Source organism: Crocodylus siamensis, chromosome 11, assembly GCF_052110815.1.
Source record: "Crocodylus siamensis isolate JL-2025a chromosome 11, ASM5211081v1, whole genome shotgun sequence".
Classification (NCBI taxonomy): domain Eukaryota; kingdom Metazoa; phylum Chordata; order Crocodylia; family Crocodylidae; genus Crocodylus; species Crocodylus siamensis.
In genome coordinates, this window is record NC_143405.1 from 40,983,218 (window position 1) to 41,001,830 (window position 18,613).

The 18,613-nt window shown below is 42.1% G+C and overlaps 1 protein-coding gene across 3 annotated transcripts in view; it reads right to left on the bottom strand.

Annotated features, from left to right (window-relative positions):
• The window catches only part of CARD19 (caspase recruitment domain family member 19), an 82,031-nt gene extending 64,460 nt beyond the window's left edge, over positions 1–17,571 (bottom strand). Inside the window, exons 1-3 of one of the 3 annotated variants that reach the window (XM_090022109.1) lie at positions 17,177–17,571; positions 9,620–9,720; positions 7,834–7,942 (exon numbers count right to left, since the gene is read on the bottom strand). In XM_090022109.1, coding sequence (XP_089878235.1) covers positions 7,834–7,852 — 19 coding nt within the window. In that variant the 5' untranslated portion in view covers positions 7,853–7,942; positions 9,620–9,720; positions 17,177–17,571. Of the gene's footprint in view, positions 1–7,833; positions 8,256–9,619; positions 9,789–17,176 lie in introns of those variants that run through there. The other 2 variants (XM_090022111.1, XM_090022112.1) reach the window with 2 other exon arrangements.
• Positions 17,572–18,613: the final 1,042 nt, after the last annotated feature.

Here is an 18,613-nt window from a genome sequence, read left to right on the forward strand (position 1 = left end):
AATCATGTAGTTAGGGAAGTGGCTTTATTTATGTGCAACAAGGACATGTAAGACAAATTTGACAGCTAGATTTTCAAATCTAAGGAGAAAGGACTAACATCTCTAAATTAAAAGAATGAGCTTCAAATGAAGCTCCTAATTAAATATGGATATATTAGCTTTATGAACCAGCAAGCATGAGGAAATCTGTGTCATTTAAAAGTTCTCTTTAGCACAAAATACCAGGACCATTTAATTAATCAGCAAAGTGGAAAGGAAAAACTGACATACTTAAAAACAAGTTTTGCAAAAAAGCAATGCCAGGGCTCAGGTTTACTCACTGTGATCAAGAATGAGATACATTGCTTACTGCTGTGTACTTCTAATTGTCAAACCTAGGTCAAGAAAATGTAACATTCTGAAAATGAAGATTTCCAGCGTGTTTTACAGGAAAGCTTTTAAAGTGATGGCTTGTGTCAAAAAGAGAAAAAAATATATTTATATATAAAGAAAGGAGTTAAAACAGGCAGATATAACCACAGACTTCTTCCTCTATGCCTCAAGACATTTAGTCCCTTATGTTAAATAGCATAAAGGTCTGAGGGGCACCCAATGATATCTGCAAGTTATCTCAGTATTTTGCGAGGCTCTGAAGCCTGTTTACTCTTTACAAATAGCAATTTAATAACATTTATTTTCATAATCAACCGGCTTTCTTAAATAACATACCTGCAAAAAAGCTAGTGGCAAGATGCCCTTAAAGGAAAACTACAGCATGGGTTAACACTAGTTAACATGACAGAAATTTCACAGTATATGAAGAATGGACAACTTTACCCAGAACGACTGAGAAGACTATACCATTGCAATGGCAAAACTAGATATAATAAAATGTTCGCTCACATACTCTGAGAGATTAGGACCTGACAGTTGTCTGGGAAGCTTTTATTTGTGTTTGCCCATTAAGAGAGAACCCAAGAAGCAGCCAAGAAGTAGTCTTTCTGTGGTCCTGTCACCATCTTTTTTTCCCCCTCACACTTCTAATCTTCTGTCTGGTGACATGAAAGTAAAATGGGTTGTGCTGCTTATGGCCTTCCTAACTGATGCATTTAATAGCGTTTGACCTATTTACTAGGGCTGTGTGAAGCTTCAGTCTCTGATTCGATCTGGTGGCCCAATCTCCGAAACCGAATTGAATCAGAGGACCCTTTAATCTCTCTAAATCAAATTGGAACCCTCCAAATCAGTTTGGAGAGATTTAGCAGTTTGGACATAGACACAGCTTTAAATGTTTTTTTTAAATACCTTTAAGTACCAGGTGGGTTGTCAATGCTGTGATGCTGGGGCAGGGGGGGCTCCCCAGTGCGCTTGGCAGCAAACCCAGAAGTGGACCAGAAGCACTTCTGGTCCACTTTCGGGTCTGTTGGGGAGCATGCTGGGGAGTGTGCTGGCCCCCCCACACCACCTCCCCAGCTCAGTGACTGGTGCCTCCTGGGTCTGGGGGCCACCCAGGATCCCCCCACAGCTGAGCCGGGGGGGACACAGAAGGGCCCCTCTGCATGCTCTCCAGCGGAAGTGGACTGCTGCCGAGCACATGGAGGGCCTCGCCGCACTCCTGTGGGATGCTCCATCATTGCAGCATTCACAAGCCACGCTGGTACCTTGAGGTACATAGAAAAAAAACATTTAAAGCTGTGCCTATGGCCAACAGTTGAATTACTGTCCCTGATTCGGGCCGAATCCAAATCCAAATGAAATAGGACCCACGTCGCACTCCCCTAATATTTACGTGCTAAAAGTAATATGACCATCAGGACCTGAATACAAACTGTGCTTGTGGCATTGTATCAGCAGGCCTCCCTCTTGCTATGGGGAGCTGAAAGATCCAAATACCACTGGAATAAGTGGAACTCAGTGGCCTTGGATTGGTCCCATTGCTTTATGCAGTATATTTTGTTTGCATTACTACGAGCAGTTGTAAGCAGTTGCGGTCCACAGCTAAATACAGGAGTGGCCAGCTTGAGAATTCATAGTTGTTAGGGGCTGGAAGGGACCTTACAGATCATTGGGTCCAGCTCCCCTGCATGTGGGCAGGAAAGACTGCTGAGATCAAATGATCCCAGCAAGATGGGCATCAAGATGGTTTTAGGAAGATCACCAGGGTGGGTAACTGTACCACTTCTGGGGGAAGGCTGTTCCAAACCCTCGGCATTCAGCTTGTAAAGAAGTTTTTCCTTATGTCTAGCCCTAATTGATCTTCAATCAGCTTGAGCCCATTATTTTTTGTCCTCCCCTGGCGGACCTTGGTGAATAGATGCTCCCCCAAACCCTGATGTAGACCTCCGATATACTTATGTTCTTCAGGCTACCAGGGTCCAAACTGCTTGTACATGACCAAAAGAAATATTTTTACTAAAGCTAGGTACTGCCATGATTAGGTTGTTACATATTAAAGAATGATACATATTTAAGTACCTATTTTCATTCATTCGGATAGGGGTGTCCTTTGGCACCTCAAAAAAACAAAGATGGTGGACAGCAGGGAGGGTTTGACAGAGGATAGATTACACTAAACCTGCCCTGTACTTCTACGTTCCCCCCAGAGCATCCACTCCAGCCACTGTTGGGTACAGGCTCCTGGACCACTGGTCTGACCCACTATAGCATTTCTTATGTCTTTATATATATTTTTTTATATATATATATATATATATATATATATATATATATATATTTTGTATAGCCTTCTTTGTGCTATACAAGTTGTGAACAAGAATCCCATGATCCTGAATCACCTACATGAAGAGGTTTAGCTGAATTGTCTCACCCGTAGTTTTACAAAATATTTAAATAACTTGCTTAATAAGGATTTTCTTCTGATTCTGTCATAGATGACTGGCATTGTTTTTATTTTTATATTTCCTCTTTCAAGATTGCCAGACGATTGAAAAATATCAGCTATGCTGATTTGCATGTCTGATACACTAGTGTTTTTTATACTTCCGCTTTTAAGAAAAGCAGATTTGGGTTACCTGAATCCTATGAACCTGTATATTGCAAACAAGCCAGACAAAGAGGGATATATGAAATGATATGCAGAGCTTGTTCCATTTCAACTGATGTAGCACTACAATAAACCAAGGAGTATATGTCAGTATCATTTATGCTACCATTGGTTACAGTCTGTATAGTCCTTAATCAGTAAACTAAATGAACTGCACCAGGTTTGTCTTCCAGGCCTTTCTTTGCATTAGAAACAACTCATGGTCAATACAACTCCAAGTTGCAAACTTTACATTTCTCAGTGTTTGGCACGTTTATATTGGAGAATAAGATTCATACCCATCTTCCCTTCTTAACTTCTGAACTGCCCATTGTGAGAGATTCTTGCTGGATAGAAGGACACCTTTAAGGAAGGACAAAATTCTGGATTTGGTTTCACATCTCTAGCAGAACAAGGGAAGTGATAATTCCCTTGTATTCAGCACTGGTGAGGGCACATCTGGAGTACTGTATCCGATTTTGGGCCCCCCACTACAGAAAGAAAAAAGACAAATTAGAGAGCAACGGAAATGGTTATGGGGCTGGGACATATGAGGGTGGTTCCAAAGAGGATGGAGCTACACTGATCTCAGTGGTGACAGATGACAGAACAAGGAGCAATGGTCTCAAGGTGCAGCAAGGGAAGTTTAGATTATATATCAGGAAAAACTTTATCACTAGGAGGATAGTGAAGTACTGGAGCAGGTTACCCAGAAAGGTTGTGGAATCTTCATCCTTGGAGGTTTCCAAGACCCAGCTAGACAAAGCTTTGGCTTGGATGAGCTAGTTAAGGATGGTCACGCTTTGTGCAGATGGTTGGACTAAATGACCTCCTGAATTCCGTTCCAACCCAAATTCTGAGCTACAGAGTTCACATTCCACTACACTGCCACGGAGCCGGAAAGAGCTTTGCCACTATAAGGATCCCTCTATGAAGTTAACTGCAGGTACCTCTAGGTCTGCATCTGGCCTGAGAATTGAGTAGTTGGTGTGAATGGCTTTACTGATGTTTCATGGTCTTGTAAGAAAAATAAGTACTCCCCCCACAGATCCTAACTCAGCTCCTAAAGGGATGCCCAATACCCAGACTAGCTGCTTGCGCAAGATTTGTGCAATGGACACAGGATTGTCAGCAGGACCGGTCCAAGGGTAATTGGCGCCCTAGGTGTACTGCGTGCCTCGGTGCCCCCACCACTTCCAATATATCTTTTAGGATGACGTTACCAGTGCTATGCTCGTCATAAGTCTGCGTGAGAGTTGAAAAAGTAGGAGCTGCGAGGGGAGTACGAGAGAGCCATGAGGTGCACTTAAAGCCATGTCGAATCCCTTGATGTAGCTGTGTGGAGGTAACCAGGAGTTCTAGCTGTGATGGTGGTCGATTCTAGTGATCTTTCCTCTGAGATCTTTTCAGAGGTCTTGCTCCCCTTAACAAACCACAGGTCCTAGACCAAGCTGGAGCTGTAGCCAGCCAGGGCTGTTATTTAGAATGATGTTCCTGTTATTTTGTTCTGCATATAATTTTGGTGCGCCCCAAATTTTGGTACCCTAGGCAACCAGCTAGTTCACCTAATGGTTGGACCAGCCCTGATTGTTGGAAGACTCCTTCAGAATCACTTTCCAGCTTTTGATTTTCTCTCCCTCACTCTCTAACATGTCTTCGCTTCTCAGGTAAGAAAGGAGCTTTTTATTGTGGCACACACGTCTACCAGAGAGAGGAGTTGCAGTTCAATGTACCAGACACTTCAACCTGCTTTTCGAGTAATTGATTTTAGGAGTGAATGACAGCACTTCTGAAAGTCAAGTCCTCATAAAGTGTCAACAGTAGAAAAATGGAAACATACAAAACAAAAAAAATCATTAAGCACTTTTGAAAAAATCTTGTTCCTTACCTCAACATCTCTGTATTATAATGTATAATGTATAATACAGCATTTGCTAAACTATTTCTGTTTCTTTTTGTTTTAGAAATGCAACATTGTAGAAAAGTTTCATTTAAATATTTTTATATTTAAAATATTGTGAAATATTATAAAGTTGTTGATGGGTTTGCTTGGGAGTCAAACAGAAGTGTAGGTGTCATGAATATACAGCACCTAACTAAAGAAATCCTTATTTTTAATTATATAAACATGGATTTGAAAAATCCAGATTTCATTTTGCTCTTAATTGTGACAGCGCACATTGGTGTTGATCCTGTCTGGATCAAATGCAGGTTTTGATGCTGATTTCAGTAGCAGCATAAATAGATTCTGACTAGAAGAAAGTGATTTCATGGTCCCTATACAGCAATTTTTAGGAGGGATTGCATATATATGTTCAAACTTTATGGCATTAGGTGCTGCATAGTAGGCCTGTGTGAAGTGGCTAGTATTTGCTTTGGATTCGGCCGATTCAGGGGACAGTGATTCAATTCAGTGATTCAAATCACCATCCTGAATCGATTCAGCTGAATCTGATTTGGCGATCTGGCTGCTGCTGAATCAACTGAATCACACAGGCCCCATTCCTCACCCGCTCTCCCAGCTCAGTCCAGCCCCAGGTCCCGGCTCTTTGAAAAAAAGAAAAAAAAAGCAAGAATAAAAAAAAAGCCTGGCACTCACCGGGTGCTGCCAGGTGGGGGGCAATCCCTGCTGCCCCCCACTACCCCATGCTGCCATGAGGCCCCCATCCTCTGCATGTTTTTCCAGCCCGGCCCCATGGATGCCCCACCCACCGCAGCTCCTGGCCCTTTAAAAAAAAAAAAAAAAAGTCCTCACTCACCAGCTCCTGCCAGGCCGGAGGGGGGCACAATCTCTGCTGTCCCCCACTGCCCCACACTGTGTAGGGGGCTCTGTCACAAACCCCCAGAAGCCCTGAAGCCACTGCAGCAGCTGGTGAGTTTGGGGGTTTTTGTGGTTTTTCTTAAACGGTTCGGAGCTGGGGCGGGAGGGGCAGCTATGGTGGGGGGGAGGCTGGGAGAGCATGTGAGGGATGGGGGCTCATGCCAGAGCCCCCCATGCAGTGGGGGCTTTTTTAAACACCCAGGAGCTGGGGCGAGTAGGGCAGCCATGGGAGGGGTCTGGGGGAGTGGGCAGGGGTCAGGGTGCTCAGGGGGATTGGGAGAGCAGGCAGGCAGGGGTCCCCTCCCCCCTCCTCCAATCTCCCCTCCCCCGCCCCCTACTTACCAGCTTGAAGTCCGGTTACAGCTCCCTGCTGCAGCCAGCGGGGACTTCCCGAATCACTGAAGCTCTCTGAATCTTTTCTGAATCAATCCAAAGAGCTTCAAGTTGATTTGGACCTTTTAAGTGACCCCCTGATTCAATTAGGATTTGAGATTCAGCCGCCAAATTGGGCCAAATCTCCTCCGAATCAAATCAGCACTCGAAGCCTCGCACAGCCCTATTACATAATATCATAACATAATCATAGGCTTTGATTTTATTATGGTTTCACACAATTAAATGCCTGCCACAATGTTTTGTATTCATAACACTAAGTCTGCTGAAAGCAGGATTAAAAAAATATCACTAATAGAATTCAAACTGCAATTATGCCAACTTCAGTGTGCACATAGAAGTTTCCAAATCAGTTTGAAATATCCTTCAAAATTTCAAAACATCCTGGGTGAAATGGAAAGAACAGAACTTTAAAAAATATAAGCAGCATCTATTGCTATAATATTGCAAGACCCAGTTGTAGGTATTTTGACTGCCATGCCAACAAAAAGGATGACAGCAATCAAGGTAAATACATCCTTTCTTCCCATCCTGCATATAGTACATTGTCCATGCTGTTTACAGTCTGCCATTTCAGCTTAGAAGCATGCATGAGTTTTTGTATAGCTAATCACAGCTACTAAAATGTAAAATGTTAGTGAGCTATATTAGGGATGTAGTTTGCATTGGTCAGTTAAAATGAGTCATATGCCAGATAGAGGCAAGCCTAGATACAGATGGGTGGAACTGTGATGTGGCACATATTTGGCAGAAGCAAGGCACTGTTAACCCCTCCCAGAGCCAGATCTATGACATTCAAAGAGCATAAGCAGATATGGAGTATGCATTTGCAGTATTAGTGCAAGTGCCACTACAAAGCCATTAGAGCCTATGAAGTGAATAATGCTTATTTTCAAAATTTATCAAGAGCTGCAATTTGCAAATCACTTGCTCCCTGCTGATGGCAGGCAGTGAAGGGAAGTCCAATTATTTTCCAGGGCTGCGATTCATCTTTGATTTTTATCTCTTAATTTGGCGAACAATCCAAATGACCTGCCAAACAACATGCTCTATTTTCCATAGTATCTGTTTAAAGGACAAGCAGACCCATTTTCCAACTAGCTATTCTGGAGAGATTACTGTTTTTCCCCCCTCCAGTGATGCAGTTATGCTTCTTGAATTTGATTATTTTATTTAATTTTGCCCCTGTCACCTGGAATCAGAATGAGAACATGCTTCAAACTATCTGGTAAGTATTAAACCACAACTGCATGATTTCCTTCTTTTTTTCCTCCCAGGCTGTGAAGGGCTAGATCACGTTAGGAATAAATTAAATCCCTGCAGCGCAGGAAGTTTCTTTAACGTAATTTTTCTTTCTGCTAGGAAAACAGAATAAGCACTACAGCTATTTAAAGGATAGTATCACATGAAAACTCCCTGCTCGAAGTTTTAGCTAGCAATTTGCAAAACAGACCCCAAGAAGAAATCTCAGACTTCATCAAGCAACAAGCCATTCATCAAGCAACCAAGCACTTGCCACTCCTTTATTTATTCAGGACGCTGTGTTGCTGCATCAGTGATTTAATGAAATATACCCACTTAAATGTGTATCACTTACATGTCCTGTAGAGCATCATCCATAGGTTTCACAATGTTTTTGTTTCCTCCGAAATATGTAAAACAGACGGCTGAAAGAGTTGCCACCCAGCTTTGATGAACAAAGGTCACTAAGTTAATAAAGTGAAAGTAAAATCAGCAGGAGCCACGTATGGTTTTATGTGACCAGCAGAGGCCTCTCTTGTGTGCTGAGCTAAGAAAATGCCAGTGAAGGAAATTACTTCAAGGGAGAAGTCAATCAGAGTTTTGTCATTGATTTTAACAGGCTCACAACAAGAAAGCAAGGGTCCCAAGATCCTTTATATTGGGAGTACTTGGGACTGTATTTTATACGGATCATGCCATTCCTATTATGATCTTCCTTCACTGTTTATTTACAAGAGATGAGCCAAAATAAAATCTTGATCCAAACACATCCAGATTCTAAAGTTTTGTTTCAGATTCAAATTTGTTCCTGGTATATTTCTCTGTTAAAAGCAAACCCAGCTCCCAGGTGAACACTTCAGACTTGGGAAAGGCTGCATTTGGACCTTAACTCTGTCATCAACAATCCTTCCATTCAAGGATGAGACCAGCTGAGAGTCCCAATGGGCACACACTCAGACTCAGCTGGATCAACAGAGAGAGCAAGGGCTTTTCATCTCTGTCTTCTTGTTTGGAAATATTTGGCCCATTATTGTGGGTGCCACTGCTGGTCTCCACAGTCACGGAAAGACAAAGAGAGATGAAGACCCAAGCCACAAAAGGGCTTTAGAAATTAAAACCAGTTTCTGGAAATGGATTGGAACCCATTGCACCATGCTTTCTGAGGGGATCACCAAGCAAGGCACCAATCCCACAAATACTTGTCCATGTCTGGGCTTAAGGCTTTGCAGCTTCAATGGACAGACACATTCTGGTTCAAATTAATTTTGAGGGCCCAATTCTGCACTGTGTTACACAAGGTTGATATCGGTGCAATTTCTTTAATGCAAGGCATACACTGGTATAAAGCAGTGGAGAACCAGGCTGGCATAGCTGTCTAGGTAAGGAGCATCACTGGAGTTCCCATCAGCTCCCTCCTGTTCCAGTCAACAAGTGACATTAGAAACAACTCCAGTCAGTGAAATAATGATACAAGGACTTACAGGTTCTATAAATCATGTCTCCTCCCACCAGGACTTTAAGAAAAGAATAACATGATTGGGAACAAAATAAGCAGGCAGGTAAGTGGCATGGACTAAGAGAGGACAGGAATTGGCAAACCAGAGTTTGCACAGAACTGTTGCTGTTGCACAAGGAATAATTCTGAAAGAATCTGACCTTAAACACAGAAGGCCCTGTGCTAAGAAACCATGCGGAAACAGCCCCAGGTCCTTTTTCATTCCCAGCTCACATTTCCACCTATGTCTGCCACTTCCCTTCCTTTCTGGAGTCCTTGAGCTTACTACCCTGTTCCTGCTGCTCCTTCCTTCCCTGAAGCCAGCTTGTTCCTTTTTTCCAGAGCCTAGAGCATTGTTGCTGCTCACAGGATTCACAGTCCCTGCAACCTGAGCTCTCCCTAGCCCCCTTTAGCTACTCCTCTTGCTCCAGAATGGCTCTGATCCTGGCCCTTCCCTGATCTTCTTCTTGTTTCTCACTGCTCTAAGGAGGACAGAGACAGGTGGTATAGCAAAATAAAAGCACGTAACATGTTCACTTCTTTCCATAGATTCGGATGTGCTAATAGAAAAGTATGAAATGAGAAGTTATTGACAGCACATAACAATGTTGAATTTAATAAAATAAATATCTTGGAGAAACCTGACCTTAATCCTTGTCAGTCACTGCCTTTGGGTCTCTTCTGTGGCGTGACTGGCTGGAAGTCTGGATCATCTCCTTTGGAGATTATCTTTTTTTCTCTGGGTTGCTATACATACATGAATAGCAGAAATCAGGTGAGCTAAAATGGGCCATGAAGTTAACTTCAGACAAGCCTTAATAATTTCTCTTGGACTCTACATATAATTGGATTTCTGGTCTCATTTCCCAATGTACCCCTCCCCCCCACTTCCCACCCCACAACATCCTGATATAAAACATTTAACCCTCCTATACCTGTAAAATAAACTCCTAACCATGATGCTGTTGTTCTCTAAAAACTATCTTCTGAGGTACCGTTCCACTGAGGTGAAGGAGGAGAGTTCTGATTTCTTTTATAGCTATTGCCTAAGAATCCCTATCCCCCACCATAACATTGTTTGTACTCTCCTCACGTTCAGAAGAATTTCTTTGCAACCATAAACTATATATTACGTACCTAGTATATGATTAAAGTTTGGATTCTGGAGAGACCACTGAACCTCATAGGGCATGTGGATGAACACTATATAAGGCTCTCTCTTGGATTTTCCCTCAAAAAGACAATAAATCTTTGAATGAAGCGCAGTGTGTACTATAGCTAAATTAACAACTTCTTGGTGGCCTATCCACTTTTATTAAATCTCAGGGGCTACAAGGAAGCATGCCACCAGACCTCCTTCTCAGTTCTTTCAAGTTGCTGATTCAATTAAGGCAGCCTCTAAATTAAAATTATTACAAAGATGTGCTTTATATCATTGTGACAAGAAACCTAATGCAAGCCATTTGCATCTGATTGTAATAGAAGTGATGCCTTTATTCATTTGCTCATCCCAGAGGTCATCATTGCTTGAGTTCTTCCAGGAGCAAGATGATTTGATTTTGCAAAAAAATCAAACTGCAAAAAGGTCCCTTGCACAGAAGCATCCTTGCAGTTCCCTGTTCTGATATTCAGCGTATCCCATAATCATACGGGTGCTCTGATCTCTCCCTGTCTTTTTTATGCCTGCCTCCTTCACTTATATTTCAGCCATGTCCTTACAGTTGCTTAGATTTTGTAGGTTTTTCTCCTGCCTGTATCCTATAAAGATCTCTCTCTCCCTCATTCAGATATAGCCTGCTCCAAATAAACTTTGAATTATGCTAATACATACCAAGGAGTACAGTACTTAATAGCTTCAGAATGGCAAAACAAAGCATGCAGTCAAAATGGTATCTTTTAATTCTTCCCTAGTGAGAACACAAGAACAGGTCATTCAAGGGAAACAGCAAGCCACCAAATACTCATTTACAAAGCTCCCAGAAGGAAATGTCCATTCTTTACTGGCTATTCTGTAATTAATCAAGCAGTTTACTCCCCCAGAGGAGAGCAAGCTGGTAAAGGGGGCCTCTTTTGTTCTGATTCAATTGACTGGTTCCAACACATAGGAAGGTTTGTCAACCCCAAGTGCGCAAAATGATCTGCCAGGCCCCCTGATTGAAATCATGTTTGTTTATTTGGTTTTTTTTTAAAATAATTCATTTAGCTTTCTTTTTATTTACTTTGTGATATTGGAGCCTTCAGGGCTTGAGTTTTTCTTTGTTACTACAAGGTTTGGACACCTATTTATTTTTAAGTAAAGATTCTTATGCACCCATCTGACTCAAGGCATTGCAGCTTTAAAAAAAATGACAACAAATATCGTGAGACTTGTGATAAAGTCAGAAGAGCCAAATGCTGCATGTTGTGCTGCCCCCAAAATGCAACTGGGTATTTCCTTTGGCTACGGGCAGGAGCTCTGTAGGAGCTTCATCCTGCAAAGTACTGAGGGTGCTGACAGAAGTGACATTTGTCATGTGATCAGCCCCTTGAAAGTGCTCTACAACTCTGCTGTGACAAGCACACAGCTGCGAAGCGCTTTAAAAGTGTCTGTTTGCATGATAAATTAACCCTCAAGTAATGAGGGTTCAGATGAAGGCACTTCAAAGTGGAGCACCTTCATTAACGTCTGTCTGTCCCTGTGCCTAATCAGCCCAACCCCCGCCCCCCTGTGCTGTCTATAGGAAGAGAGGGGGAGAAGGTAGGGGGAGGGAGCTCTGAACTGCAGTTTGCCCAGCCTGAGCTGGGGGGGTGGGGAAATGGATTGCAGCCCCCACCATGGATTTGAGGGTCCCCCAACATGGGGGCTTCCACTCCACATACTCTCCCTCCAACTCAGGCTGGACAAACACCAACCCAGAGCTCCCTGCTCTCCCTTCTCCCCCCTCCCATCCTGCAGACACAGCTGAGTGGGGCTAGGGGAGAGAGTCTGCTGACAGGCAACTCCTCCCGGATTGGCTCTGAAGTGGAGCTCAACTCTTCCATGCCTCAATGCTCCCAGACAACAGTCGGTAGGAGCAGGGCCAGATTAACTTTTATAGGACCCTAGGCAAACAACTTGTGGGCCCAGGCTGGTTGAGACCCCCCCACTTCCCACCCCAGGCCTGCTGCCTGCAGGGAGTGGGGCTCAGAGCCACTGCTAGGAAGCAGCTGCCACAGCAGCAAGGCGGGTGGAAGGGAAGGGAAGGGAAGGGAAGGGAAGGTGGACCGGGTCATTTGCATTGCTGCCACAGAGGGAAGGATCAGAGTTCCCCACAGCTCAGGGCCCTAGGCATGTGCCTAGTTTGCCTATGCGTTAATCCAGCCCTGGGCAGAAGGGGGTCACTCCCACTCATGGCACTTTCTGTGAAGGGCCATGAATGAGAGCAGGAAGCTGCATGTCTGAGTGCCCTGAGTGCTTTTGATTCCCCCCACTTCACAGGTTCTAGCCCATCCAATTTGTAGCATGGAAAATAATTCCTTGTCCTTTTGACTCAGAGAAGAACAAATCTGATTTATAAACAATAAATGCAACAGCTATCAAAAGATATCTTGCTTCCCATGGCGACGGATCTACTAGCTGGTTTCAGACCACACCTGTATTTGCCTAAGAACTTGAAACTATCTTTTTAGCTTTCTGCATAGAGGCTGAGTTTAACAGCAGACCAGAACAGTATGCCCACCATCTCTGTAGTTCTCGCTTGCAATAGCAACACACTTTTGAAATATTCTGAGTGAAGGAATAGCACTGGTAAATGATTGCAAATGAAAATGCTGTTCATCTGTCACTGCTTTATCTGTGAAGAATTATCCTATCATGGTGTGATGTGCAGCAATTAAACAGTTTAAAAGACTAGGCTGCATACATACTTCTATTTTCTTTATGTTTACTAGCAGTGTGGTTGTTTTAAGTGCAAGCCATTTGTTCATTAAAAATATACACAAGTCAATGTGAAATGCCCTTTGAGGGTTGCTCTGTATAACAAAAGACCAGCAGATGAATCCGCTTGAACTCATTAGCTGGATAAACAAGCTTTTTAAAATGTCTGCTTGATATTCTCAACAGCTTTCATCTTCTTTCTGCACGGCACTCATTTGCCTTCTGATGATAAATAATTTTTACATGAGCAATAAAACCAACTCCAGGGGGTATACTTATCATAAACTAAGCACACTCCCAAAGGAAACAAAATCACAAGTCTTATACAATACCATAGGTGTAGTTTCTTTATCTTGTTATAATTTACCTGCCTATTGTGCTATGTTGCTTAAATAAGTAGTAGTAATGAAAAGTTCTAGCTCTTACATACATAATCTATCTGGCTTCTCTGCAGTTTTGTCTATCAATGGCTTTCATCTTAAGGGTTATATTTTCTCCATCGAAAACAAACCTAATAACAGTCTCATTTGTAGAACCTGGCAATTATATTTCCTTTTCCCTTCTTGTCTTGTGCATTTTGTTGAAAGTACAAGTGAATCTATTTCCCCACATGAAGTTTGAAATCTTAATAAAGCATTTGAGAGTCACGTGATAAAGTTAAAATTACAGTGAGCTCCTGAAATCCTTACTCAAAGAAGATTCATATTCAGTTTATTCATGGAATCATAGAAACATAGGCCTGAAAGGGAACTCATAAGATTTTGTAGTCTGATAGCCTGCACTAAAGTAGGATCAAATATACCAAGACTAGTGATTCTTAACCAGTGCAACCAGATCTTTTGAAGGGTGCTCAAGGTGTGAAATAAGTAAGGTGTGAGGAAATAAGCAGGTAAGTTAAGTAGATAAGTCCAGCTCAGGCTTGTCCCTGCCTGGACAATCCTCTACCTCTATTGCCCAGTTCCTGGGTAAGGAAGCAAGCACTGCAATATATAAATTAGTTCTTGAAATTTGGTGCCATTCAATTCACAAAAAAATATGAAGCAACTTGAGTTCAGTGAGGGGTGCCTGCAGTCCAGAAAGGTTGAGAACCACTGACCAACACCACCCCCAACAAGTGGTTGTCTCGCCTATTTCTTAAAACTTCCAAAGATTGCATGATCTCTGTAGGTATCCTGGTTCAGTGTTTCACTATATTTATAGTTAGAAAACTTTCCTAATATCCAACCCAAAACTTCTTTGTCACAAAGTAAAGTGGATTCCTTTTTGTTCTACCTCCACCAAGCATGAGGAACAATTGATGCATACCAGCCATTTAGGTATCGGAAGCTGCTAGCATGTCTGCCCTTAACCCTGGCTTTTCTAAACTAAACAAACCCAAGTCCTTCAACCTTTCCTCATAAAACATAGATCATGCTTTCTAAACCTCCCATCGTTCCATCTGTTCTCCCTTGAATTCTAACCCATTTGTCTCTCTCTCTCTCACAGGATGGTACCCTAAGCAAGACAGCATTTTACCTGAGGCCTCATCAGTGCTATAGACAGCACAGTAATTACCTTTTGTGTCTTACACACAATGTTCTTGTTAAACTGAGTGACATTTAACTTCTTTTGCAACCGCATTCTTTTGTTTGACTCATGTTCAATTTGTGAACCACTGTAATTCCCATATCCTTTAGTGCTGTACTGCTGTTTTGCCAGTTATCTCCTATTTTACATTTGTGCAATTGACTTTTCCTTCCTAAGTTTAGAACTTTGCACTTGTCTTTATTGGATTTTACCTTGTTAGTGTAGGGCCTCTAGATGGCTAATGATCTCCAAAATCATTTTCAGTTCTGATCCTCTCTCACAAAGTGCTTGGATGGGGTCAGAATCTGCCTGAATTGTATTAGTTAGGTGTTACCAATATTCTTTAGAGGTGTTCTTATTTCATCAACCAATTCATTAATGAAAATATTGAACAGAGCTGTTAAATATTTGGTCACAGGTAACCTTTTTTGAAGACTGAAAAATTCAGCTTTGCCTCATTTCTTGTTTTCCTCCATTAAGTAAAGGGCCTGTGCTTTCCCTTGCCATCCTTTTCCCTCTAATATACATATAAAACCTTTTCTCTGTATAGTTTATGTCCCTTGCTAGATGTAACTCATTTTGTGATTTAGCCCATCTGATTTTATTCCTACATCCTTGTGTTACTCCTTTATAGCCAGCCAGTCTTGCTTCTACTTCTTGAAAGATTTCTTTTTGATTTTCCAGTCATTAAAGAGCTCCTGTTGCAGTCATTACTGTGTTTCCTGCTGTCTCTCTGCACTGGAGTAGTCTGCTGTTGTGCTTTTGATAAGCCTCTTTCAGTAACTGCCAGCACTCATTTATCCTTCCAGGAATATTCCCAGGAGACCCAGCCTATAATCCCCTGATTTGCTTACATCTGCTTTCTTGAAGTCCCTTTTCCTTACTTCTGCTGCTCTCACTCTTTCCTTTGCCTAGAATAGTGGATGCTGATCATTTTTCTCCACATTTCTTTCCACCTTAGACCATCATCGATCCTCCCCATTAAACTGGTTAATTCACCACTCCAAGGGAATGCAAATAATGGTGAATTATCCAGTACTGATCAGCTATCAAGAGTTAATAACTGGGAGAAGGGGGGTGGAAATACTGGCAGGGAACTTGAAAAAACAGTGAATTAAGCTATAGTTGCTAATTATCCCCTTGGTGAATTAACCAGTTTACTGTTGACAGAATCAAATCTAAAATAGCTACTACCCTACTAACTTCTTTTACTTTCTGAAACAGAAAGTTGACTGCAACATATTCCAACACTTTAAGGACTAGGTTCTTCTTTCTATATTGCTTTCTAAGTCCTACAGAACATAACTATCACATCCCCAGTTGCTCCTGTTGATTGCTCTAAAGCTTTATCCAGGACCATTTTCTCCTAATGAGGTGCTCTGTGAGCCCTACCATCACATCACTCCTATTCTTTTTCCCCCACTTTTTTTAATTCACCCAGAAATATTCCACAAACCACTTCCTGAGTTTCAGAACAGCAGGTCCTTGGGGTCTTGAAACACAGTGCAATACATCCTCCTGGCTGTCCCTCTCTATTCTTCCCAAACAGGTTGTACCATTATATACCAATACTCTGATCTTGCTGCTTGTCTCTCTCACAGTTCTAAGCTGTGCTTTTGGTTTTGTACCTAGACATCAAGTTCTTCTTTTTCATACGCCATACTGCAACAAATATCTTAGTAGTGTTCAAGTTGCCCCTTTATTCTCTTTCATGTCTCTTCCATAACCCCATTGTGGTTTCCCAGTCCTTCCTGCTCTCACACTCAGATTCTAGCCCTCTGACTTCAGGCCACCTTTTTTTTTTTTAAAAAAAACTCACCTGTGGTCACTGGGCCCCTTCAAACCAAGTTTAAAGCTTGCCTTATTTAGTCAATAAATTAATCTCCTATGGTAGTTCTCCCCTTCCTTTTTAAATTTCTTTTAAGACAACTCCCATTTCTACTCAGCATTCCTCAAAAAGACACCCCCCACAGTTAAGGAAAATTTAAAGGACAGCTTGAAATTAAGATGGTGGGATTCAACCCACAGGCTTTTGAGCCTAGTGAAATTGCTGCTGCTATTGTTGATGTAGTGTCCTCATGTTGTGACCTTATAGCTAGTGGCTAAGGTGTGACCTTCCACAACTCCAACTTGGAAAGAAAATGAAGAACCTGTATGGATTTGGACTGAAATCAAGCTCATTGATAAGCCTTTTGATGCGTTCCTAAAACTAGAATCCAGGTAAAATTTTGGAAGTATCTACACAACATAGGGCTTATCTACAAGGGGGAGATTTTAGTGAAGCTAAGATGGGGCTATATAATAGGATGCTGTAGCTAGGTCCACACAGCCAGCTGACTTCTACTTCACAACACAAATCCATCCCGATTAGGCGCCTTGTGGGTGGCTACTATAATGCTCTTTTGTTCCGCTCTCAGACCTGCCACATTGTGTAGTTTTTCCTCCATGACCCCTTGCTGGCTATATAACGCAAGCCAGCCTAAGCAAGTATGATTCTGGGACTGTATCCCATTATCCCAAAATCCCCCCTCTTTTTGACCAGCTGGAACCATTTTCAAATTGTTATTGGCCTGCATGGACAAACCAGGACTACAGGCTATGGCAATTTGTTATTGTGACAGTACAAAGGCTTGTGCAGCTGTTGTTGATACCTCACTGCCAAACAGTTTCAATTTTGCGGTACATTTACAAAGGTACCAAGCAGCTCTGCAGGGGTTTTTGGCAATATTGCAAAGACCTCACCTGTCTCAGTGCAGCCTCAAGTCTAGAGCTTAGGAAACAAGCACCTGCTGATGGAAGATGACTGCACTCCAGACATGGGAAATGCAATAGTGGCTGCAAAAACAAAGTGAGAGAGGGCATTTTTCTGGAGAGCTATGCAGACCTGACTCCAGAGCTGTAGCATGTCAATGTGAGACCTATGTTAAAAGTGTGTGGTTATTGTCCTCCAGAAATTCACTACCCCTCACCTACCACTATCAGTAACTAACCAGCCAGTCAGCTTTAAGGCACCTGCTACGTGTTACATATATTACACAATTAACTAGTCAATCACACAATAAGTTTAGACAAGCCACACACACAAAGTAATTATCACACAATAAAATGACTATCCAGCTATAAAGAGCCAACCAGCTATAAAGTTAGCACTTGAAAGCGTAGAACAACTTGATAGCTGGTTTCTATCCAGCTTTAATTTGAAAATGTAGCAGAGCCTGTAGGCATGGTATGTGGAGCTGTGTGGTGCTATTCAGGTGGCACTGGACTACTTATAAGGCCTACCAATCCTTGGGAGTTTTGTTACAGCCTTGAATGAATTGGTGTTTCTAAATTGCATAGTCATTGTGCTGGAGGATGTACCCTTTTAGGAAGATGTAAGTTGATGCTATTCAGAGTGGTCCCACAGGGACATGACTAAATATTTCAGAATGAGCAACAAAGGAGATCAGCCTTGTATTACTAGAGCCTCACCCCATGCTTTCTGTACATTTAATGTGATATTAGTCTCTGGAAATGCACACAAAGTTTGCAGTGAGTTTTGCTATGACTGTCCAGAGCCTTACATGTTAAAAATATGCTGCCTCTTTCCTTATATGGGACTTATGATCTCCAGCTCTTTGTTTTCACTTATTTTTTTTAAAGAGAATGTATTTACTGCTGAAATGACAAGTTTTGTCCTAGAAAAAAATCATAGCCTTTTGTAAGATATTTTCTAGGCATAATTTTTTTTTTTTTTTTTTTTTTAAAGAGTACCTTGCAATATGCTTTGAAACCTGCACCCTCATTGATCCATATGCCATGGAGACATGATAATTAACAACACTTTTAGCTTGCACTGTACTTAATGAACATTTTGATTCTAAGGGTCTTTTTCTTAATTTAATCTTGATAGCAGGGCAGGTTTTGCCATTTTGAACACACGGGAAGCCAAGATACAGCTGCCACAACAGGAGTGGGGCAGGGGAAACTGAGGAAGAGAAATGGTGAAATGTGGATGGGTGGTTGAAATAAACTGAACTGTTCCATTCCCATCCAGGTATGTTGTTTTCCATTTGGCCCCAGCATGATCTTCATACTGAATATGAGGACAGCCCAGTGGTTTACTGACAGGAGGCTGAAAAAGGGAGATGGGCCAGAGTGAGAGGTAGTCTGAAAGTAGGTGACAGCTCAGTTGTGTGG